This window comes from Salvia miltiorrhiza, chromosome 7 (assembly GCF_028751815.1).
Source record: "Salvia miltiorrhiza cultivar Shanhuang (shh) chromosome 7, IMPLAD_Smil_shh, whole genome shotgun sequence".
Taxonomy (NCBI): Eukaryota; Viridiplantae; Streptophyta; class Magnoliopsida; order Lamiales; family Lamiaceae; genus Salvia; species Salvia miltiorrhiza.
Window position 1 is genome coordinate 9045757 of NC_080393.1, and position 25512 is coordinate 9071268.

Genomic DNA, 25512 nt, shown 5'->3' on the forward strand with positions numbered 1-25512 from the left:
ACGCCAATATCCACAATTTTCAAAAGCTTCAGCACGCCGAGAAAGAAATTTCACGGCAAGATCACAATTGTCAAAGGATGTAAATTTCAACGATCAAATCTTCAAAAGTTGCAACTCCAGGTACCAAAATTTCCACCATTTTGATTCTGTTGTCTGCAGAAACTCCTCTATAAATTGAGGAGAGTTCTGCAGAAGGAAGAATGCAGCGAGAGGTGTGAGGCAAGAGAGAGTTTAGGAGATTTGTTTTTTTTACTTGCAAGAGCTCAAGTGAGCTCCCTTCGCCGGACCATTTCTTCGTCGACCGGCCACTAGGCTCTGAACCGAGAACGTGTACTCGTTCCTCCATCTTTAGGCTACCAAACCCAACAATCGAAAGGCCGAAACCTTCTCTATATTTTCCCGACCAAAGGCCACAATATCCTTCGGAGGCCAACGTCGAATTCCCGACTTAGCCACCGGCCAACTTACGGCCTTCGTTTCTCACTATCCTTACGACGGAAAAGGATCGAGAAACCACCGTTGTGTAGCCTGATCTATCTCGCACGAGGAAAACTAAGTCGTAGACCTTCGCGGCTAAACCCCATCGCGGAACGACGACCAGAAAAAAACCCCGGCGAACAACTTCCATTAGTGCTCACTTGGACAAGGGTAAGTTGACGCCCTTATTTCGATGCCTTCCCGTTTCTATTATATTATGAGAAATTTCTGGGGTATAGATGGGAGTGTGGTAAATATTCGTACAAAGTTTCATATCATTTGAACTTCGTTTACTACCCTTTTAAAATTCGAGAAGTCTACTGCCCGTATCTGCTAAAACTGTCGTGAGGCAGATGATTAGGTTAATTATTTCAGTAACCATATGTTGATATTTAGCTCTCAAATTTTTATTCTATGAAGATATATGTGTTAGCTATCTACATATAAAATTTGAGCTCATTCAGGTAACGTTTGCTATTTTTCAAAAATCTGGACTTTCAGTTGGCAGAAACTGCCGAATCTGGTAGGCGATGGGAAAATCGCTATATCTCTTAAACTACTTGGAGTTTTTCAACATACTTTTTTTTTAATTAAACTAGACTCAAAGAGGTTTCTATTGATATAAAATTAGACTCCATACGAGTTCGGAGTAAAAGCAGTTTATTAGTTGAAGTTGAATATATACAGTTTTGTTGAGATGGAAATGATTCAAAATAATTCTTATTAAGGATTTTAAAGTTTTATTGTTGATAAAATATCACTTTTAGTTTATAAATGAGCTATTGAGATATATAAATATTCTGAGAAAGATTTCATGAGAACTTGTTGGTAAAATTATATTAGATGGAATAGTTGATAAATGAAATATCAAAGATTTATTAATTAAATGGTTAAAATATTAAAATTATTAGATCTTCTCGAAAATTTCTTTTTATAGTTAACTCCTTTTATTATTTTAAAATATTTTTACAAATGTTCCTAAAATCTCACAATGAAATTTTCATCAGGAATTAATGTTTAGAATTTATTAATGACTTATTAGTTCTTTTAATAGTAGCAATATATATATATATTGATTGGCATTATTAAATGGGGAAAAGGAAAATATTTTATAAATTATTCTTTATTTATAATGGATAAATAAAGGAATAATATAAAATGGGCTTTCCTACATCCTCAAAGGTACATGAAGTATTTCGATAAAAGAAGAACGATTGTATATGAGTTAGATACAGTCGTTTAAGGAAATATGGGTAGTTAGAGAAATGAGTGAATAGTGATTCACTGCATTTGTTGTTATCTTTTCTATTATTCACTCGAACACATGTTTCGTGTTATCAAAGGTGCAAATAAACAAAAGCGCCTGAGTAACCTATCGCGCTAAGGAAAGAGAATCATTGTCTTAAGTAGCAAAACACTGCAATCAGGTAGGCATTACTTTCGTATATACCAAATGAGCTTAAATGTTACGTTCAAGCAAGTTATTTCATGACAAAATCTTTGAGTTGAAGTTATTTCAAGTATTGTCTTGCCATAAAATGTTTTAATTTCAGTATGATATCTATCTGATATGGCTTTGCCAGTTATCATGTAATCGAATTCGGGTCTTGAGCAGTTGATAGCTATCCTGCCTTGGCTAGTGTACACCAGTGACCGTGAGTCATCTAGCGGGTTGGCCGGTCAAGTGACCGTGAGAGGTGGCCACCTCTCCGGCACACAGATTCAGATATGATAGATTACAAAAGAACTTAGTCTGATCAGACGAACTTTAGAATCACAAATGAATTTAGTATGCTTAGGGCCTTTTTAAGTAAAAAACCCTTGGTTATACTATTGAAATGGCATGACAATTTACATTTATTATGTATGTATATGATTTTCGGCATATGTCTACTGAGTACTTTGTACTCAGCCCTGCATGTATTTCTAAATGTGCAGGTTGAGCAGTGATGAGTGATGATGGGGTGTCGTGCGGAGCTTTGTCATATTTACTAAATAAACTCTTGGCGATACATGTCTTCATACATGTATCACGTTCTATTTCCGCTGCGAACACTCAGTTATGATGCATATTATCCTATTATGTTGGATTGTCAAATCAAGTTATTGTATAAACACTTAAATCGGATACTCTTGACCGATTACTCGCTCTTATCTATTTATGTGTGTTTTTTTTCTCATATGATGTCTCAATCTTAGTTCAATTCCTTTATTATTTATCACCCCTTTTCTGTCCCCTCTCCTAATTTCCCTTCCCTAGTCACGGTTTCCCGGCTTACCTATCCTTAGTTAAGATCGGTCGTGACAGTACTAGTCTTTTGATTGACGATCAATCAACCACCCATCATATTATGTTAAATGTTTTGCTTAATTTCAAAACTAGTATGTGCCCGCTCGTGCGATGCACGACCATCATCGAAATTGAACGATAATTTAAATAAATAAATAAAAATGTTAAACATAATATATATATATATATATATATAAGTAAATATAAACATAAATGATCTCAATAAAAAATAAATTATTCACAATATAATCTCAATAAAAATATCAATCTGAAAACATTCGAATTTTCAATTATTGAAATAGCAATTAATTGATTTAATTGATAATGTGTATAAATTTATAAATAAATAAATTATGAAATATCAAAAGCAAGTATAGATGATAATGAGTATCATTATGGATCATATAATATTTTAAGATGTACAAAACTATTTATTTACATATAGTATAACTATAGTTCAATATAGTTTTCGAATGCATATTTAAATCATATTTATGAGGTCATTTTGTTTATGCTCAAATTTTAAAATAATGTTACAATGTATACATTTTTTTTTCAATTGGAAAGTGAAAAAATAAAGGGTTTAACACGAGATATGTGTCGTTCATTTTCCAAAATAAAATGTATACAATTTACTAAATTTAAAATGTATACAATATTACATGCATTTAACCCTAAATTTAAATAAATGTGCTACTAAAAAATTAAACTCTTCAATTTACTTTTATTTTTTATTTTTAAAGAAAATCGATAATGGTTCTCTAATTACTGATTTTCCAATGAGTAATTTTGAAGCTTAAAAATTCGATTTTTAAGATATACTATATATTAGTTATTTATCTACAAATTTATATTAATATAAAGTTGACCTTTAAAAAAATATTTTTAAGCTAAAGATTTCTAAAATGAACAAATATAAGTTTCATCATTGTAATTGCATTAAACTGATATAATAAAAATATAAATAGTAAAATATAAAAAATACTATATATAGTAAAAACATAAAAAATAAAATATAAAAATATGGAAAAAGGAATGAAAGAACCGTGAATTTTAAAAAAAAATGAGAAATGAGAGAGGAGATGATAGAGGAGAGAAGAGAGAGGAGAGAGAAAAAAATAATTTGGTGACTTTAAACTATAATAACTTATTGGTTTTAAATTTTAGTTTTTATAATTTTTACATCAAATTAAAGATATCGTCAGGTTTCGAACTCCAAAAACCCCAAACGTTCAATAAAATTATTTGTATGTTCGACCGCATTACTGATATATTCAATGTTTCTTTATTTCTTGAATAAACTCATGTTCTTTGTAGAACCTGACCCTATATAAATATAATATATATATATATATAATTGCTCTTATTTCTTATTTTAATATACTCTCATGGTAGCCCACCCCTACACACACTAACACACACATACATACATATATATATATATATATATGTATATATATTATAAAATTTAATTATTCATACCAACCGAGTCCTTATAATATTGATGCAACAAGAAAACATGACTACAAACACAAATTATTTGGTATAAATTATTAATGAGGGTGATGCCGGGATCAAAAATAAAAAAAATTGTACGTGGTTGAAGCGCGGGGGGGGGGGGGGGGGGGACCAAAACTGTTAAAGAAAATTATCTCTATTAATTTAGCATAATTATTATGCTAGATCATCGACACAAATTTAAATCTCCCAAAATATTGTACTGATTGCAATATTATTTTTAAGGAACTTGTACTAAAATTAAATTGATCAATCATGAATAGGGTATTACAAATAAGGACAATATTAAGTTGTTAGATATCAATATGGATTAATAATGATCACTTTCAATCATGATTGAGCATCAGTCCGATCATCAATAATGTTATGTTATAATTAAGCCTGATTGACTCGGACTTGTTATTTAAACTCAACTAGTTAGATTTTGAATCAATCTAACATTTTGTATAAATTAATTAGGGGTACTGCACTCAACCAAGAATTAGCAAGTTAGAGTTTCAATTCATTTACTTAATTTTATATACAGTATCATTTTATTTTATTAAAACTATCATTTATAATACATAATTAAATAATATCATTTACATATTTTCAAAGTGTCAAATGCATATATAAAAAATATCATTTACGAAGTCATTTAATGTATTTTTTTTACATAAAAATAGTACTCTTGTAAGTGTTATTTACATATATAAAAAAGTATTACTCCATTCGTCCTAATAAAAAGTATCACCTTCTAAATAACACGAGTTTTAATAAAATAATTGGATATGTTGTGAGTTGAGTAAGAGTCTCACTTTATTGCGAGTAAAAACCTTATAAAAAATAAACTGGATACATCTTATATGGAGAGACGAAAATGACAAATTATGTACATTTTACGAGAATTAAAGTAAATATAGTACTCTCTCCGTCCTTCAAAAGTTTGCCCCTAAGGAAACAACTCATGTTTTAATAAAAGTTGGGAAAAAGTTATTTGATGATGGGGTCATGTAAAAAATAATATTTAAAGGGTTGTAATTATAAAGTTAATGGTGAGGTCATGTCCAAAAATAGAAAGTAAGAAGATTATGACACCCTAAAAAGGAAATTGGGGCAAACTTTTTGGGGACGGATGGAGTATGATTTACATAAAAAAAAAATAGGAGTATCATTTAATTAAATTAAGAAATACGCAAAATTATATTGAATAACCTTTTACCGTAAAAAAAACATCATTTACTATGAATAAAAGTGTCATTTACGGGCATTAAAAGTGTCATTTTTAATATATCATTTATTAAAAAAATCACTTTTGAAGTAATATTATTTACATACAATATAAGTATCATTTTCTGTTATTAAAAGTGTCATTTGCAAAACATCATTTATTGTTTCATTCGAAAGTGTCATTTGCATGAATTAAAAATGTCATTTGCGAGCATTTCAAGTGTCATTTATAATATATAAAAATATATTTATTGTTAATTAAATTAAAAAATAAATTAATATTATATTAAGTATTATTTACTGTAAATAAAAATATCATTTAATGAGAGCAAAAGTTTCATTTATATATAAGACTAATACTTTTTTCTAATAATATTTTAATATAAAATAAATTAAAAAACAATGATGAAGACAACCAGAAAAATAGGTAATAGAGGGTGAAAAAAGCGCATGCTGCGCTCATTTATGTGGAAGCACCCCAAAGGAATATTACTCCCTTTCATTTCATTACAAATGTCTCATTATTATAATGAGATATTTCATTACAAATGTCTTATTCTTTTTTTGGTAATATATTTTCTCTCTGTACTTAATATTTAAAAAAATTCTACTTATCCACTTTATTTATTAATTAATTTTATCCACTTTATTTATTAATTATATATTTGTTAATTTTTATGTTCAAAAATAATAAAATATTTGTAACGAGAAGAATGAAGTATTTGTTAAATTAGTAATTTCGGATCAGATTCCAAACGGGAAATCAAATTAAAGATTTGATAGAATATTCAAATATGATAGGTTGTAAATGGAACAAGAAAGAGAAGAGTACAGATTAATATATTTATTCCATTAATCATGCAACCCCATGATCAAAATAATAATTGTGCCTTGTGATACTTTTTCAAACCTTAAGCAAGAAGACTCCAAAACTGCAACTACTAGCCCTCTCATCCTTTATCTTCAACCACGTACAAATTGATTAAACCAAAAATATTTGAAAACCAAAATAGTTTGATATCATGGGTTGTTTGGCAAATCAAACAGTACTTCCCACAATAAGCTTTTCGGAGCAAAATCTAGAGGTAGGATCGTCTTCTTGGTTGTCCACCAGCAAAGATGTGGTTGCTGCACTCGAAGAATTCGGTTGTTTCAACGCTACCTACAGCAATTTCTCCCCCCAATTGCACCACGCAATCTTCGGAGCTTCCGAGGAACTCTTCGATCTTCCAACTCATGTCAAAATGCTCAACACTTCCGACACACCTACTCATGGCTACGTGGGTCAAATAGCGGCCATACCTCTCTACGAAGGTCTAGGAATCGAAAACGCCACCACCCAAGATGGCGTCACCAAATTCACCCATCTCTTATGGCCTTCAGGAAATGAAACTTTCCGGTAATTAATTTTATTTTAGGGTTTCATAAGTTAAAAGTTTTTATTAATTATAATTATGTTTGTGCGTGCGCGCAGTGAGACAGCGTTGGAGTACTCCAAGGTTGTGGCGGAGCTGGACAAGGTGGTGATGAGGATGGTGGCGGAGGTTTATGGGATAAGGAGCGCATACGAATCCTTGGTCGAAACGACGTCGTACCTTCTCAAATTGATAAAGTATCGACCACCGGCGAAAGATGAAGCTGGTTTAGGGATTGTCCCTCACACTGACAAGAGCTTCACCTCCATTCTTCACCAACGCCTAGTAAAGGGCCTCCAGATTATGACCAAAGCCGGTGATTGGATCGGCGTCGACCCCTCGCCCTCTGCCTTCGTTTTCATGGCCGGCGACGCTTGCATGGTCTATATCTCTTTCCTTTTTTCTTTTAATTAAATCTAATTATGAAATTTTAATTCACGATTTCCTACTTCTATTCTAGGCATTTACCAATGGAAGAATAGAGCCTTCAAAACATAGAGTGATAATTGATGGGAGTGAAGAAAGGTATTCGCTTGGGCTGTTTACATTTATTAGGGATGTGAAAATACAAGTGCCTGAAGAGCTAGTTGATGAAGATCATCCTTTGCAGTTTAAGCCTTTTGACCACTACAAATTTATCCATTTTATTTACACCGAGGAGAGCAAGAGCTCAGAGTCTCCAATCAGGGCTTTTTGTGGAGTTTGAGAGTTCACCTGCATTTCTATATATATGTAGTACTACTCTTACTATATTTGTGTGCTTGAATAAGTTATGAAAATTATGTTGTGGAGTTTGTAATTAGTTATTTGCCTCACCTTCGTTTTGATATATTGCGATCGATTGCATGATTCGGATCGATAAAGTAATTTTGCGTCACTTCAATTGGGGAACCTGATTGGGATCGGATGCTGTCCTCATAAATGTATATTCTACTATATATATTGATACTTAATTAAGCTCAGAATTTCAAATATTTGTAAGAGTTAAAAGAACTCATCATAAGAGTTAAGAACTCATGCATCATGTATTTATTTTCAAATCTTAATTAAATAACAATTCACGGGAATCGTAATTATTCACGATCAATTGGTATTTTTTCACGTTCAACCATAATTAATTAAAATATGTCTCTTGATAATTTATATTTGTTATAACAAACAAATGTACTTATAAATAGGTGACATTTCAACACCGATCAATTTACATAATAACTAATATGCAACTCTTATAGCGATATGAATGCACACATTTTTCTTAAATGAATATCATTTTTTAACTCTTACATCTAAATATATGTTAAGTATTATACTAAAAACACAGTGAATTCAAATGATAAGTATATCCTTCAAATATTGAATCAAAATACATTCCACAAACCTTTGGAGGAAAAATCTTATTATATTAACTTTTAGAAGTAAAGTAATGAAGTTGAAAAACTAAATAACTTTTAGAACTAAGTAATGATTAATTAATCATATGGGGACCAACAAACCTATCAATACGATTAATTAATCAATCAATATATAATGAAGGAATCTTGCATAACCGCTACTCGACATTGAGATTGTGTTCTACATAGACCATTTATATATACATATGTACGTGCAGATGGCTCACAATTTTTATCAAATTAGTTTCAAGAAGGCGAAATGATATAGTAGTTTATATCATTGGCATCACTGATATCTGGTCTGTCGGGAAGAGAAATCTAATATTTTAAAACCGAATAGAAATCTACTATTAGTTGGACTATGAATTGTTTGAAAATATCATTATATATATCTCAAATAAAATAACATTTTCACTCGTCGCTTTCAGATCGATGGAGGCTTGCGCAGACTGAGACACCAATGAGTGAGCATTTTTAATTTATTACAAATATTAATCGTGTGGTTACGTGACTAATTATGTTGATTGAAAGGTACCATTCTGATTGGTGAATAGAAATAAAACATTTTAATTTCAGTTCGTCGAAAATATATAGAAGATGAATGTGAATATTTGGATACGGTGGGTAGACAGGAAGATATATGCTCTAAAAATGACGTAACCACTGCCTACCACAAAAATATATAAATGAGAGCTTTGGTTGAAAGCTACCTTAGGCTTTAACAACTCTTTCTGGACCGCTCTTAACTACTAATTATTCTTATTTCTTGGTTATCGCTCAAGCATGCTGCATGCAATATATTTTATGATAGAGAGGTCAATGCCAAAAATAACCGAACCCCGCTTATCAATGTCAAATTGTTATAGAGATTAGAGATGTGTGTACTGTGTAGGATTGAAAAAATCGACCAAACCAAACAAGTTCGGTCCGGTTCGATTTGAAAAAATTAAAGTTAATTTTTGGTTCAATTTTGTTTAATGCTTCAACCGTCGCAGCCGTCCTTTTAGAATGTTCACGAGCTTGTTAATTGTTGGACTCTCCAATTTGAAATGCCTTGATTTATTCTTTGTTAAATTGATTGCTATTCCTTGAATCCAAACAAGCATTGCCTTTACAGTTAAGTTTAAGTGATGAGTGTTAACATTAACGGAATTCAAACCTAATTAGATCAAAATTAATAATTAAAAAAACTGATAAAAAGAATATGGACCTCATTGAGTACCTTATCTAAAATGATAATTAAAAGATGAAATCAAAATCTGTAAATAAATAGTCTTACAGAATTTTATTCTAATAGTTTCCTATTAGATTGTAAAGGCATATTTCAAGGATTAAGGAATGTGGTCTGTGATACTCTTCCTTACAGTTACAGAACAAGATTGCAAGACTTGAAAGATCAATTTGTGTTTGTATATATGTGTGAGAGTATACATATATGGTTTCTTGAATATTTCTTAGTATAATGGTGTGGTACACTGCAGAAAGATAGTGATGGAGTGAGAGAGGCACTTGATCAGTTGAGGGAAATTGGTTGGGCCAAAAAATGGAGTTCTCAACCATATATATCTCGTCGTACAGTGAGTTTCTAAAACCACTCTCAGTATTGCTAATATGCACATCATTGACAAGAGTTTATATATAATGCTAGCGACTAAACATTTCCGTTACAGACATCTCTCCGAGAGCTGACAACTTTAGGTCTGAAGAACGCGGAGGAGCTTGTTATACCTAGCACCAGAAACGACGTAAGCTCAATGGAACTTGGTGTCTTGTTCTGTTTCTTGCAGTATGACCATTTTATTTGGTTTCTGTCTCAAAGCTTGGAATGAACTTTTTATTTGTATGTTGAGTTGATTTTGTTCAGTGATGCAGGCAGCTTTTCTCTTTACTGTGGTTGGCTCAACTGGATTTTTGGGTATTCTTGCTGGCCAGCTTCATGGGGTAGCTTCTGCTAACCTTCCTAAATATACAAATGATAACTTAGTTCATTTGTTTGTTTGTTTTTGTTTCTCGCGTGTGACACGATCTGCTAATCATATCCATTTTGTTGCTCACATGATAAATCTTTGAATCATAACTTGAGGTTGTTGATATTTTTTATATGTAACCAACTCCCTTGTTTCCTAGGATTGGGGCTTCTTTGTGCCATACTTGGTCGGGAGCATTTCCTTGCTAGTTCTCGCTATAGGGAGCATCTCCCCGGGGTAAGTAGTCGAACATCTTGCCATTTCACAGGAATCTAGAGATCATTAATTATATAACTGTGAAGTGAAGAAGCTTGCTAGAAGTTTTGCTCGTCTAAACTTTCATCTTCTTCGTGTTCTAGAGATACTTGAATTTACTTACTTACCTATAACAAAATGTATGTAGGCTGCTTCAGGCTGCAATCGGAGGATTTTCTTCATTCTTCCCAGATTACAAGGAGAGGATTGCTAGACATGAAGCAGCTCATTTCTTAGGTAACAAACACACAAAGAGACATTAACAGCATTTCACATTTATGAATTTAGCTGTGCCAAGGAACTAGACAGGTATCAATTAACCTTTTCTTGCACACTCCATTTCTGATGTCTCATTGCTCGGACGCTCACTCGAGCTCTCACCATAGCAGACCATTCAACCTCTTCCCCCCATTTCCTTTCCTTGCCATTTATTAATCACTCTGATCCCCCTTTAGAAGGATAATTGAAATTCCTTTTGTTTGTTGGGGACTCAGGTAACCTCGATATTGTTTCAGGACACCGTATTTTTCGTAGCCTAGTTCTGTAATTTTCTTGCATACTCTGCTTGTGATTTATGATGTTTTTGTTGATCTTGTGATATTGCTATCCATCGTGTTTGAGTATATTAATTAGGAATCAGAGCATGCCTTATACAATGTATATTATGATCAAATTAGGAGTACAAATGCGTGCTGGTGACCAATTTGTCCAACTGCTAAAGAATAAGTTACCAAGATTTGTTGTGGATTAACTCATAATTATCCCAAGAACTGATCATTATGAGGATATGACATATGGATTCTGTTCTTATTTTTCTTTCAAGGGGTTGAAACAGTCGAGGTTTTCATTTATTGATACGAACATCTGCAGTTTTTGTGGCAAACGAGGAATCTAAAAGGTATGTTTCCTGAAAAAAGAAAAAAACAGTAGATGACCATGTAAAAAATATGACAATTATATATATATCACAACATTAATGTGTTTAAGTGTATTGTTATATTTAAATTCTCCATTAAGACAATTACTGTATTGGTGAAATTGTTATTCTGCATATATATGAGAACATGCTGTGAATGTTAAATTAGTATTGTTAAAGATTATGCATATGATGTGATTTATATCTATATTAGTTAAAGTAGGATGGTTGGTTGCTGATATCTGTTTTTTCTCGACTATGAGGATTGTTGTTTCAGTCCACTATACAAGAATAAATGAAATTGTAATATCTATATTAGTTAAAGTAGCTTATGGAATTTGTTGGTTGTAGTTTGGTTGAAACAAGTATATGTCTTTAATAGTGTATACTTTAATATGTTTTATATAACATTTTATATCAATTAGGTGGAGGTACAAGAAATTGCTGCAGAGATGGGCCAATCTAATCCTGATACGCCCGTGGATATGAAAACACTACTAGAAAAACGCTCATAGATAACGGATTTTTTCCGTTATCTATGAGCAAAAAAACCGTTGTGTATAGTGGTGTTATCTATGATATATGTCATACATAACGGTTTAAAAACCGTTATCTATGAAGGGAAAAGATAACAGTACAACCGCACATACATCACGGTTATGAAACCGTTATCTATATTGATTATACATAACGGTTTTCTACTGTTATGTATTATAATTTATCCGTTATGTATTCTATAATTTTTTTTTTCATATTATAGTTAACAATTTTTTATACTTTTTATAACGGTTTAAACCGTTATCTTTGTAAGACAAAGATAACGGTTTTCCACTGTTATGTATTAGAATTTATCCTTTATGTATTATATAATATTTCTTTTTCCTATACTATAGTTAACAGTTTTTTATACTTTTTATAACGGTTTAAACCGTTATCTTTGTAAGACATAGATAACGGTTTTGCATCTATTAGATAACAGTTTTCCGCATATTTTTATTTATTCTCATTTTTCCTTTTTTTATATCTAAAAATCAATAAAAAAAATTCAAATAATAAAATAACATTGACAAGATAATATTAGCATATATAACCTAGCATCCAACAATTCGAGCTACACAAGTTGCCTGGTAATACATGTTTTACTACATGCGCATGTAGTAAATATCACATACATTTTTGTCTAACAATTCTCCCACCATACAAGCACCAGCTTCTTCCCAATTTTATACAAACTACATCACCATGGACAAGAATAGCAGCATCTTTTCCATGGACTTATCATGGAACCTTCTGTTCCAAACTCTTCTAGACTCTTCAGCGCTGCCCTTTTCAAGAACCTACAGTTACACCAAAACACTTTCACTACAACAAAAACTGTAATAGAAACCACTTAAAAGAAACCGGTTTTTACTTAAAACCGGTTTCATAGCTTCAAAAACCGGTTTCGTAGATATAACCGGTTTCTATTTTAAAAAAAAGCGCTGATAGAAACCGGTTTTTAAGTACCGGTTTCTTTTATGCGGTATCGTAGGTATGTTATGAAATCGGTTTTAATTAAATCATATTATACCGGTTTAAAACCGGTTTTAAAGAACTTTTCAAGATTAAAAAAAATAAAAATAGACAATCAAACTTTGAAACACACATTCAGCACCAACAGCCGCCCACTATGTTCTTCTCGAAGTTTCAGTCGAGCTCCCCCTTTCAGTCGACCTCTCCGGCGCCGCCCCACCCCGACCGACGCCACACGTCCCCTGCGCCGCCTCCATATCTCACCCCGGCTATCTCAACGGCCGACGCAACCACAAAATATCATCTCTGTCGCCTGCCCCCAAATCTAAAACCCTACTTGAAATTCATCTCATCTGCCGCACAACTGATGTTCTCCGCCTCCATCTCCCCGCGCCACCATATCTAGCCGACGCTACACGTCCTGGCCTCGCCTCCATCCCTCACTAAATCGTCAATTCCTCATCACTGAAGTCAGATTTTGTGAGTTTCACCGGCGTATTTGGCCTCCTGCCGTGAACTTTCAGGGAAAAATTTGGCGTCTCTTTCACTGAAGGAAAACCTAGGGGCAGATTTCTTCTAGGACGCTCTACTCTGCCTTCACACCCTCCTCTCTCTCTTCCGCATTCTTTCTCAGGTGTTTATATCTTCTTTTGAGTTTCTTGAGTTTGGTTGTCACTAAACAGCGCGATAAAACATTTTTTGATGTCACAGATGGATATTTTGCATCAAAAGGTCTTCCCCTGACTTCCAGAGTTCGATTTTCGAAACAAAAAAAGTTAAGGGTAAAAAGGTTTCTGAAGATCTTGCTTGGTGCCAGAAAGCCATTCTGATGTGAATCCTTCTGAACTCTTAAGAGGAACTACGATGAGGCCTGAGAAAGGGAAGAGGGTTTTCTTTTAGAAAAGAAAGCCCAACCTTTGGGAGAAGAAAATGAAATTGATACTAGAGATGATATGTAAGTTATCATCATTATTTTAAATTATATTCACATGTTTGAATTTCATTACTTCTACTTCAAAGGTTTAATCATATGGTGAACTGTGTGTTGAAGATGAATGTGCACAGACATGTGGGTACTAGGGTTGTATTTGGTGATGAATACAATACCTTACCACCTCTTGCTCCAATACTGGATCAAATTCGTCAATCTGGGCCAAAAAAGGTCGATCTAATTCTTCCATGTGTTTTTGTTGCCTTGCAATATGCTATTTCAATTGGCTTTCTAGTTTTATAATTCTACACTATATGTTGGGGGGGCCTATGTGTGGATAGATGATGTGAGCTAAAAGATACTGATATAGTTCAAAGTTCTTACAACTAAAAATTTGAGAGCTACCTTATTCATGCATGCTAAACGACTAAAATTTTGCTGACAACTTTTCATGCTATTTTGATAATTAAATATGTTGTTGCTGCTTCATATTAGCAAAATCTGCTTCATTTGTTGTTGCTGCCATATTCTTATAAAAGCAAAAGAGGAATGTTATCTCGAAAGCAAAAGCATGTCTGTGAATGTTTCTTGAATTATGTTCTCCCCTTCTACTCTTAGAATGAAAAATCTATTGTGCTCGTTTTTATTGTGAAGGAATTGGATTACTTGTCTTCCAACAGCTATCTAGAATGAAAAATCTATTGTGCGTTGTCTTTGTGCATTGCTAAAGGTTTTATTTTTCTTGGTTTAGATGAGTACATCCTTCCAAAGATTGCAAGATGAGTACATCCTTCCAAAGATTGCAGAAAGAAACTTGAGGCAATTTGCTAACCTTCGTTCGACTTCATCGGAATTAGAACTCCGTTTGCCAATTAATGAGGTATGTGGGAGCAGTCCGTTTGGTTAAGACTACATGGCTGTATATTCAATTAGTTTTGGTTGTGAGTGTAGATGCCAATGAAATGTCCTGTATCAACGAAAAATCCAGGGAAGGGACTATTTTAAGGTTTCATGGGAAGACATGGACGGAGTCGAGGCATCGATTGTACCGGCTGATCTTGTGGAGAGGTATGATGTGAATACTTTCTTTTCCATTTCAAGATTCTAAAAATGTCATATTGTGGAGTGTGATCTTGCAGAGCTTGCCCCGAAAAGATAGTGGAATTCGAGCAACTAAAAGCTCAGAAGAAGAAGCCCAGTCGTAAAGCAAGACAGAAGAAACAAGGCATCTGAGGAGATTGATAGAAAGCTGCAACAACTGGTAGACGAGATCGAGAAAGAGAGCAATCCGGAGAAGATAATAGACACCGTTGAAAATGATAGGAAGCTGTAGGAACTAATTATTTGTTGTTTATTATTTTTGTTATAAATTTTATTTTATTTTATTAAAAGCCCTTTTTATAGTGGCTACAAAATAATTTTTTTTCCCCACAAATAACCTACAAAACCGGTTAAAAACCGGTTTCTATTATCCTATTATGTAGTGGTGTCTATCAATGCAAAACACACCGCTAAAAAATGCGCTAATAGAAACCGGTTAATAACCGGTGTCTTACATACCTACGAAACCGGTTATTAACCGGTTTCTATCAGCGCCATTATTTCTACCCCTACGAAACCGCTAGCTACGAAACCGGTAGTTTGTGCTAATAGAAACCGGTTAAAAACTGGTTTCTATCAGCATTTTTCTTGTAGTGTTTTGTCACAAATGACAGAGAAGCAGCCAGCAAATAAATCTTGCAGCAAAATTAGAAACTGATGTGTTCACTGATTCAACACTTCGTGAGAGGCATTACCTCTGCTTATGCATTCCTCAATTTATTAAGGAAACTGAAAAAGTTCAAGAGAAATATAGTAACTAACGGGAAGTTGCAGCTATAAAGAAACTACAATATTTTGCAAAGCCTTATTTTCATTAATGTTATTCCATATCTTTTGCTCCTCCCGTGTTACATTATTATGAAAATATATAATCAACACATAATATTCTGACAAGAAAAAAGAACACCTTTGCCTCCGACTACCATTCAGAAAACCAATGATGCAAGGTAGTTGAAAAAATTTAATTAGAGCACTCTCATTCTATATAACCTACTGTCAGTTCTTCATGAAGGGCACTAGTTGTTGTAAGTTATAACTATTCACATAAAAACCAGCTATGAAGCAGCAATATGCATTCTTTCTCAGCAACCTATATGTAAAGTACACAGTATTCCTATAGATATAAACAAAAATTGAACAATTCATTATCTCAATTAATCGAGGTCTTTTAAATGATCCCCAATCACATAATCATATAATACTTCACCTACATGACCTAAGCAGCACCAAGAATTGAAATTCAGTTCTATCTCAAATGGACTGGTAAAACCGAGTTGAGAGTTAGCATTGCATACTTGCCCTTATTGTACTCAAACTCGATATGAAGGCAGTCCTCAATTCCAACTTCCATCTACAAGTTCAAATAGAAAAAGGAAGAAAAAGATTATAGGCATACTCTTGTGAAGAATGAGTGGGATAATAAGCAATTTACACTCAATATCTGTATCACATATCTGATATTATATGGAAACTGCATTACAAACACCCTTCTTGGTGTTTCCATGCACAAAGTCGCACAACAATAAACTTCAGACTTATGTACAACTCATAACATATGAGAATACCTTGATGCTATTGTTGATTGATGGAGGGGGGGTATAATTCCAGACCTGACATCAGAAGATGGACAGTATTTGAGTACAACATGAATAGCAACAAAGACTTATGATTTAAAGAAAGTAAGAAGAAAAAGCCTTCAAGAAAGTGGCCAAGCTAGTACACTCTGGAATGAGTGATAGCATTTATTTCACCCAAAAAAAGGGCATTAGAAAGATCCATCCAGTTAGCATAAAAAGGAATAAGAGATCATACAAATGAAGTAGAGACATAAGACTTTCTCACAACTACATAGCAATAACCAATTAAAGCTCACTTCTAAAAGTGCATTAATTTTCTATTAAGTCACAAATTTACAAACTAGGCTAATTAAATCGTGGCAATTACTGCAACAGTGTCATACTACCAACTCATCTCATATCTTAATAATATATGGTGTCTGAATTTGGAAAACAAGTTAAGAGTAGTGCAAATAAGAAGTTGGTATGTTACCACAAAGTCTTGAAAGTGTGTAATGCTTCCACCTGAGCTAATATTTCGGCCAATGTTGCCCCCACCAACCATACTACCCATTGAACTTGTAATCCGTTGCCCTGCATTTCCTAAGACCGGAGACACACCAAGACCGGGAACAGACGTCCGATTGCCAATTGCAGCAGATGTTGGTAGGATCCCTGGGATAGTACCACCAACTCCATTAGTGCTGCTACTATACCCTTGGTTTCCTATGACATTCATACCACCCCTACTTGCCATCCCTGAATGAACATGTGTATTGCTGTGAGATATCTGCAAATCCAAAGAAATAAGTAGCAGGCAGTTCAGCTGACCCAGAGCACCAATGCATACACATTGTAGAAGGTTCAACACACCAAAGCACTTCAGAGTTTCTTTATACTTATAAGATTTCAAAATGTAAACAAGGATCTCCCCATAATGAATAATTACAGCAGAAAATTGCACCTGAGAAAGAGCAACTGGAAGGTTGTTGGATGCAAAACGTCCGGTAGAAAGGTTGCCAGAAGCTTGTTGCAACCCACTTGAAGCAATGTTATTCATAGTTGTACTTCTCGATCCAAGTGCACCTGGCATGTTTGGAACATTAAAGTTTCCATGAAGATTATGCAGTCCCTGCATATTTCCTGCAAAGACAGTGCTAGTTGTCACAGATATTTAAACCTGGATAAGGCACTGCCTTAACGCATGTAGGCGAAATCAAAAGTAATTTGACACTAATGTGCCCTTAAAAACCTCCAAAGCAAAACAAAAAAGGACAGTCTAATGCAAGAGAAAGCAGAAAGAAAGATAAGTATTTGTTATTGCATGCATACTGGAAACGGAGGAGAATAAATACGAAAAGAGACAGTAGCACTTACATGTGAATGGAGCTAAGTAACTCCGTTGCTCGATTGACAAACATGGTTTTCGTACCTCAATTCCACATGATTTGTTGTCATTTCCCTTCATATTTTGCTTGCCAATGCGTGTTTGTACCATAATATTGAGTTTTATGAAGATTTGATGTCTTGGTGTAGTTTTGGAGTAATTTCAGGAAAAATCAAGGATTAATTGGAGGATTTTGAAGATATTATATTGAAGTACGTCTCGAGAGGAATCCGTGAGCGCAAACGGCGATCAAATCCGAGTCCGGACGAGGGAGAACGGAGCAAAACGAGCGGACTGCGCATAACGCCCAGTAGCCCGCGGTCACCACCCGCGGCCGCGGGGTAAGACCGCGGGTCAGCTGTTCCCGACTCAGGAGACACCCGCGGTCACCACCCGCGGCCGCGGGGCGGGACCGCGGGTCCCCTGAGCATCCCCCACGTTTGAAGGCCGCGGACGCGGGCCGTGACCGCGGGAAAAGGGCGGGGCTCCCCCAAATGGACCCCAAACGCGATTTTAGCCTCAAAACTCCATTTTTCTCTTCTTTTCCCCAATGATTCACCACACACACCCACTTCATCTTCCCCAACTCTCCAATCCCAAACCCTAGCCTCCATTCTCTACCATTTTTTCTCTCTTCCACACACAAAAACAACACCAAAATCAAATAAAGAAGGGGAAGACTTGGAAAGGAGCTCATCAAGACTACATGATTGAAGATCAAGATTATAGGATTTGTCTATGAATCTCTATCTCTCTATATCTTTATTTATGTTTTCTTATGACTTGAGATTTGCTTTTATTATGAATATGCTTGGCTAAAATCTCTTATCTTAGGGATTAGATTAGATGGATTTGTAATGGATTGATTTCTTTGTTCAATATATATCTTGATTGTGCTTATTGTTATCTTTTCAAGTCCTAGATTTATCTCTTGTATGATTGGTTGGCCACCTTTTGTGCATTTTTAATTTGTGATTTGAATCGGGAGAGGATAATTACAATAGATTAGGAGTTTGATACATATCATCTCAATAAACCGGGAGGTTGAGAGGTGGGTGAGGGCTTGTTGATCTTTTGTGCTCTTGGGAGTTATAGGTTAGAAATTGACCGGGGACGGCAATTATGACCCGTAATCTACTGTTTTAGTCGTCCGGGAGGGGGCTAAAACTAGTGGGGAGATCGCCCTAGATAAGTAGGCCATATCAAGATTTATATTGATTTAGATTGAAGTTCATTACGATCCATCGAAATCTAGTCCCTAGGATAACTTTCATTCAAGTCATTCCCCAATTTATTCACTAAGTTTATGTTATTGTTATTTACTTTGCTTGCTTTAATTTAGCTTTGTTTTAGTTTTCAATACCTCTTGAACTTAATTTGGTTGTCTAAATAGATTGAAAACAACTTATTAATAATATTTAGAAGTTTAAATTCACCAATCCTTGTGGAATACGACCTTGCTTCCACTTATTGCAACTACACCGTATACTTGCGGCGTGGTGAAAATAATAGCGAACAAGTTTTTGGCGCCGTTGCCGGGGATTGGTTGAGTTTTTACTTTTGATATTGTGAAAAGTTGTTTTTATCTAATTTAGATATTGTTTTTATGTTTGTTTATTTATATGTTTATTTGTTTTTGTTAGAGAAAATTGCTCCACAACCGTAAAAGCGGCACCAAAAATGGATGATGGAAGGAATGAGTTGGTTGAGCAACTCCAACTACAATTGGCGTTGATGCAACTTAAGTTGCGTGTTTTGGAAGCCAAAAGAAATTGTAGGCAACCAATGATCCAAAAAGCCTTCCAACCAACACCTTCCTATGGTGACTTTTATGACATGGGGTGCAATGCCATGGAGTGGCAATCACCATTGGAGTATGAGGACCATTTCAATAGTTGGAATTATGAAATTTCTTATTCCACTCAAGAAGGCTTCCAAGGGGGAAATCGATACTATCAAGAGGAGAAATCAAATTCAAAAGACGATCTCCTTCAATGCTTCATAGCTACACAAGCTTGGATAGAAAAAAGTCTAGCAAAATCGGAGGTTATGCTAGATGAGCAAAGGAGGTCTTTGGCTACCACTATGGAAAATCAAAAGCGAATTGATGATGTGTGCATGACCATTAGCCTACAAAATGGAACCTTGTATGAGGAACCAATGCCAATGCTAAGTGAAGAGCCTCAAGAAGTTGAAGAAGATGAGGATCAATTCTCCAAATCCCTTGAAGTCGAGAGCCCAACTTTTCCAATGCAACCTCTACAATTCCAAAAAGATGAAGACTTCACAAGCTTTAAAGAATGCAAAGTCAAAATTTTTGTCGATCCTTACCTCGACATGGGCGATTCTATGAAGGCTTGCTTCTTTCACTTTTATTTATCTTCATCTTTTGATTTTCACTTTGATTTGTCTAATAAGGAATTGTTTGAGTGTGGTGGTACTCTAGATGGTGAACGAGATTATCATGACGCCCGTGATGTCTCAAGAATTGCAAAGCCACCATATTTTTGGGTCGCGGTGGATGGAGCATGCAAATTTGATGAGAAATGGCCACCGCCTAAGCCTCCACCTCGTTTGTGAGTACGAGACAAGTAACCATTTTCTCCTTCATCCAAACTTATTTCTCCTTTGTGTGAAATAAGTTTGGGGGGAGGGTGAAGATGGGTTACTTATCTCATTTATCCGTTGTTTATTTATTTAGTTAGTTTAGTTATGTTACAATAATTAGTTTTGTCTATGTTTTTTTAGCTTTTCCTTGTCTTTTGTTTTTGAGCTTGATTGTTGAAAAACATGAGTTGGATGAAATGTGTGTTGGGCTTATGATATGAATGTTGCTTTTGAAAAGAAATTGTGTGTATCACTTGTGGATTATGCATGAAAAGTTTGAACTTGTGACAAGTGAGTTAAATGTTTTGCCTCCAAGAACTTGATAATGAGCTTGTAAGATTTGAGCCATTGATTGTCATATTATCACAATCTCATTTTGTTCTTGAGTGTAAATCGATTGAGCATGTATGTTGGTCTCTAGAACTTGCCATGAGTCCTCTCTTGAAAATAAAAGTAGATGTGTTGTTAATATTGAAGTGATTTAAGGCCATCTTTGTTAGCCACTTGACCCCAATTGTGCCAAATTCTCATATGATCCTAGTTTACCCCTTTTGTGCCTTGTAGCCTTTCTTTGAATGAACCAATGATAAAGGGGTAGAACTTAGAGTGTTAGTGGTTGCTTTGATGAAGAAAAAAGTTTGGGAAATGATTGAAATTGCTTATCAAGCTTTGATTGTGTGAAAATCACTAATCCCCTATGAGCTCAAAAAGAAAAAGAAATGAAAATGAATGTGAATAAAAGAGCATAAAGGGGAGTGATTTGCCTTTCGAATCATAGCCATGATAGATATCACTAAGGATGAAAAGATGAAATGTAGGGATTTTGGTTTTTGATTGATAAGAGAAATGGTGAAGTTGATTTGTTCATTGTGATTGATGGATTGTGGGATGAGTCACTTTGCCTAAAAAAACTACTCACCTTACCAAAGAGCCCTCATTACAATCCAATGAAAGCCCTTTTTGATCTCTATTTATAACACATTGAAGCATAGAGAGTTAGGACAAATGGCAAGCCTATGGTAGATTGCATGCATTGTTTCGAATTGAGTGTAAACACGTCCATTCTAAACACTTGAGAGTCGAGTGCATCATTGAAACATTCACCTTGTGAGGATTCAAGCTTGGAGGCTATAATGTTGAACTTACTATCACTTGTGACTTCTTGAAATGCATATCTACTTGTGATACACTAGTGAAATATTTTGAAAAAATTGAAGCCCTTGAAATGACACCAATTCATTCTCACATGTTTGTTATCTTTTATTTCTCTTCTCTTTGTTGTTTAGGGACAAACAACGCTTTAAGTTTGGGGGGGTTGACAAACATGGTTTTCGTACCTCAATTCCACATGATTTGTTGTCATTTCCCTTCATATTTTGCTTGCCAATGCGTGTTTGTACCATAATATTGAGTTTTATGAAGATTTGATGTCTTGGTGTAGTTTTGGAGTAATTTCAGGAAAAATCAAGGATTAATTGGAGGATTTTGAAGATATTATATTGAAGTACGTCTCGAGAGGAATCCGTGAGCGCAAACGGCGATCAAATCCGAGTCCGGACGAGGGAGAACGGAGCAAAACGAGCGGACTGCGCATAACGCCCAGTAGCCCGCGGTCACCACCCGCGGCCGCGGGGTAAGACCGCGGGTCAGCTGTTCCCGACTCAGGAGACACCCGCGGTCACCACCCGCGGCCGCGGGGCGGGACCGCGGGTCCCCTGAGCATCCCCCACGTTTGAAGGCCGCGGACGCGGGCCGTGACCGCGGGAAAAGGGCGGGGCTCCCCCAAATGGACCCCAAACGCGATTTTAGCCTCAAAACTCCATTTTTCTCTTCTTTTCCCCAATGATTCACCACACACACCCACTTCATCTTCCCCAACTCTCCAATCCCAAACCCTAGCCTCCATTCTCTACCATTTTTTCTCTCTTCCACACACAAAAACAACACCAAAATCAAATAAAGAAGGGGAAGACTTGGAAAGGAGCTCATCAAGACTACATGATTGAAGATCAAGATTATAGGATTTGTCTATGAATCTCTATCTCTCTATATCTTTATTTATGTTTTCTTATGACTTGAGATTTGCTTTTATTATGAATATGCTTGGCTAAAATCTCTTATCTTAGGGATTAGATTAGATGGATTTGTAATGGATTGATTTCTTTGTTCAATATATATCTTGATTGTGCTTATTGTTATCTTTTCAAGTCCTAGATTTATCTCTTGTATGATTGGTTGGCCACCTTTTGTGCATTTTTAATTTGTGATTTGAATAGGGAGAGGATAATTACAATAGATTAGGAGTTTGATACATATCATCTCAATAAACCGGGAGGTTGAGAGGTGGGTGAGGGCTTGTTGATCTTTTGTGCTCTTGGGAGTTATAGGTTAGAAATTGACCGGGGACGGCAATTATGACCCGTAATCTACTGTTTTAGTCGTCCGGGAGGGGGCTAAAACTAGTGGGGAGATCGCCCTAGATAAGTAGGCCATATCAAGATTTATATTGATTTAGATTGAAGTTCATTACGATCCATCGAAATCTAGTCCCTAGGATAACTTTCATTCAAGTCATTCCCCAATTTATTCACTAAGTTTATGTTATTGTTATTTACTTTGCTTGCTTTAATTTAGCTTTGTTTTAGTTTTCAATACCTCTTGAACTTAATTTGGTTGTCTAAATAGATTGAAAACAACTTATTAATAATATTTAGAAGTTTAAATTCACCAATCCTTGTGGAATACGACCTTGCTTCCACTTATTGCAACTACACCGTATACTTGCGGCGTGGTGAAAATAATAGCGAACAGATGGAATTGAGAAAACAACTACTCCAGCAGTTAACCTTCAGCCCAACTGTTGAATTTCAGACTTGGTAACAGATGGAATTGAGAAAAACAAAATCAAGAAAGAAGTATGTGAGCCACAAAACACCAGACTGTGTGGTGAGAACCACATCTAGAATCTCACACCATCAGCGAAGATTCTAGCTGCCCAATAATAAAGAGGATTTACGGTATTACACAAGGTCAATGAAATTTCCTGTGTGTAAGAAATAAGAATGCAGTATACTGATTTCATACAATATGAGTAATCAACTTACAGATATGGACTTCTAAGATCAGGGTCTTCAGTGAGATCCATCATTTGGCAATTCATCTCTACAGCAGGACTGGAAGTACACTCTTACTGAACTGATAGTTAAATATCAAGCATTCTTACAATTGAGGATAATCCAATAACAGAGAGATAATTCAAAAACTTGAGCAAAATAGCTTCAGATAATTTAAAAAATTCGAGCAAAAGCCCTAATCTAAATCATATTGTTACCAACAAAGTTCAAAAATTAGGGATTTGGAATGAGATTTGCGTAAGGGATGTATAATTAGGGATTCTACCTTGGTGGTGGCTATTGTAGAAGGCGGCGGCGACAGCGGCGGCTCCTAGGGTCTGCGATTGAGAGCTCGACCGGCGGTAGCTGCTAGGGCTAACGGACGGATAAAGAGAGACGGGTGCGGTAGGTGGCAGACGGAGAAGCAAAAAGCCCGATCTGCTGCTGCTGCTGCTGCTGCAAAAAGAGCGGCGTCGGTGGAGGAGAGGGGTGGTCTGCTCGTGCTCGGTGGAGGGGAGAAGGGTGCTCCGCCGCCCGATCTGCTGCTGCGAGAAGAGCGGCGTCAGAGGCGACGCGATGCAGGGTGGGTGGGAGCGAGAAGAACTAGGGCTCAACCTTTGCCCTAGCTATATGTTAGAGGAAAATGGAGAGGCGAGGTCGCGGCGACCGATGTCGCCGGAAGAGCGCGAATAGCTACCATTCGCCGGAACTTGCCTCGGCAGCGGCGGCGACTATCTCTCAAAGAGGGAGAGATCGCGAAGAGAGAGAGAGAGATTTGGGGAAGAGATGAGAGATAGAATTATACAATATTTTTAAATTATTTAATTAATAAATTAATTATGAAAATAAAAAATTAAATGAAATAATAGCATACATAACACTTTTAGTTAACGGTTTCAATAATCGTTATCTATGAGTTCAAAAATACGCACATAAATAACGGTCGGCTTAACGGTTTGTAATACCGTTATGTATGTAACTAATAGATAACGCAAAAACATAACGAATTAATTGAAACCGTTATCTATGCATATAGACAACACTACATAGATAACGGATTTTTGCAAAACTGTTATCTATTCCTAAAAGTGCGCTCATACATAACGGTTTTTGAAAAAAACCGTTATCTATGCACTGTTATGTATGTAAACTTTTGTAGTAGTGAAAAGATTTATCTAGATGTCTTGGGAGGCTTTTTAGATAAAAAGCAAAGATTGTTCGGCACACGTAGTCTCGCATCGACCTTGAAGACCAATATATCGGGAGAGAGTAGTACTTCAGCTATGTCCGACATTGACAAAGAGCAGTATGCCACTCGCCTAGGAGATGTAGAGGAGCAGCTTCAAGCGGAGCGAGAAAGGACATCTCGATTAGAAGAACAAGTTAAAGTTGCAATGGAGATTATCAAGCAGTTGCAAGGGCAATCAAGCAGCGCCACTAGCCATCCAAATTCACCATCACATGTGTTTTGATTTTGATATCGACTATCTCTAGGTGCTTGGTTTTGAAATACTTGTTAGATATGTGATTTTTAAACTATTTTGGTTTGTGACTACTATTTGTAGGTGTTTGGTTTTGAAATACTTGTTAGATACGTGATTTCTAAACTATCTTGATTTATGACTATTTTGGTTTATGACTTTGATATTGACTATTTTGGGATAATGATTATGTGTGTTGGATATTGAAATAATATTAATTGTTGTTAGTTCTGTTAGAAATCGAGTATATAACACGTTGTATCTAGGTAAACAAAAATTAAAATAAAAATTACAAAATTTTAGCAACTTAGCTACGGATTTTTCCGTAGCTAAATCCAAATAGCTGGTGAAGAAACTCCTGTCGCCGGATTCGGACTAGCTACGGA

General features: G+C 35.3%; 3 protein-coding genes across 3 annotated transcripts; 2 read left to right on the forward strand and 1 right to left on the reverse strand.

The window, feature by feature from the left end:
- Positions 1–6256: 6256 nt before the first annotated feature.
- On the forward strand, positions 6257–7711 carry LOC130992369 (probable 2-oxoglutarate-dependent dioxygenase AOP1). Its single transcript, XM_057916967.1, has 3 exons — positions 6257–6893; positions 6969–7290; positions 7370–7711. The coding sequence occupies exons 1-3, from the start codon at positions 6517–6519 to the stop codon at positions 7613–7615; spliced, it is 945 nt and encodes a 314-aa protein (XP_057772950.1). The 5' UTR covers positions 6257–6516; the 3' UTR covers positions 7616–7711.
- A 1580-nt stretch (positions 7712–9291) lies between these two features.
- Positions 9292–25290, forward strand: LOC130992371 (uncharacterized). Its single transcript, XM_057916970.1, has 8 exons — positions 9292–9329; positions 9782–9877; positions 9971–10045; positions 10173–10241; positions 10428–10504; positions 10671–10759; positions 11864–11927; positions 24810–25290. The coding sequence occupies exons 1-7, from the start codon at positions 9309–9311 to the stop codon at positions 11902–11904; spliced, it is 468 nt and encodes a 155-aa protein (XP_057772953.1). The 5' UTR covers positions 9292–9308; the 3' UTR covers positions 11905–11927; positions 24810–25290.
- On the reverse strand, positions 16036–17676 carry LOC130992370 (probable NOT transcription complex subunit VIP2). Its single transcript, XM_057916969.1, has 4 exons — positions 17503–17676; positions 17032–17328; positions 16548–16592; positions 16036–16333 (listed from the first exon to the last, which is right to left on the reverse strand). The coding sequence occupies exons 1-4, from the start codon at positions 17674–17676 to the stop codon at positions 16229–16231; spliced, it is 621 nt and encodes a 206-aa protein (XP_057772952.1). The 3' UTR covers positions 16036–16228.
- Positions 25291–25512: the final 222 nt, after the last annotated feature.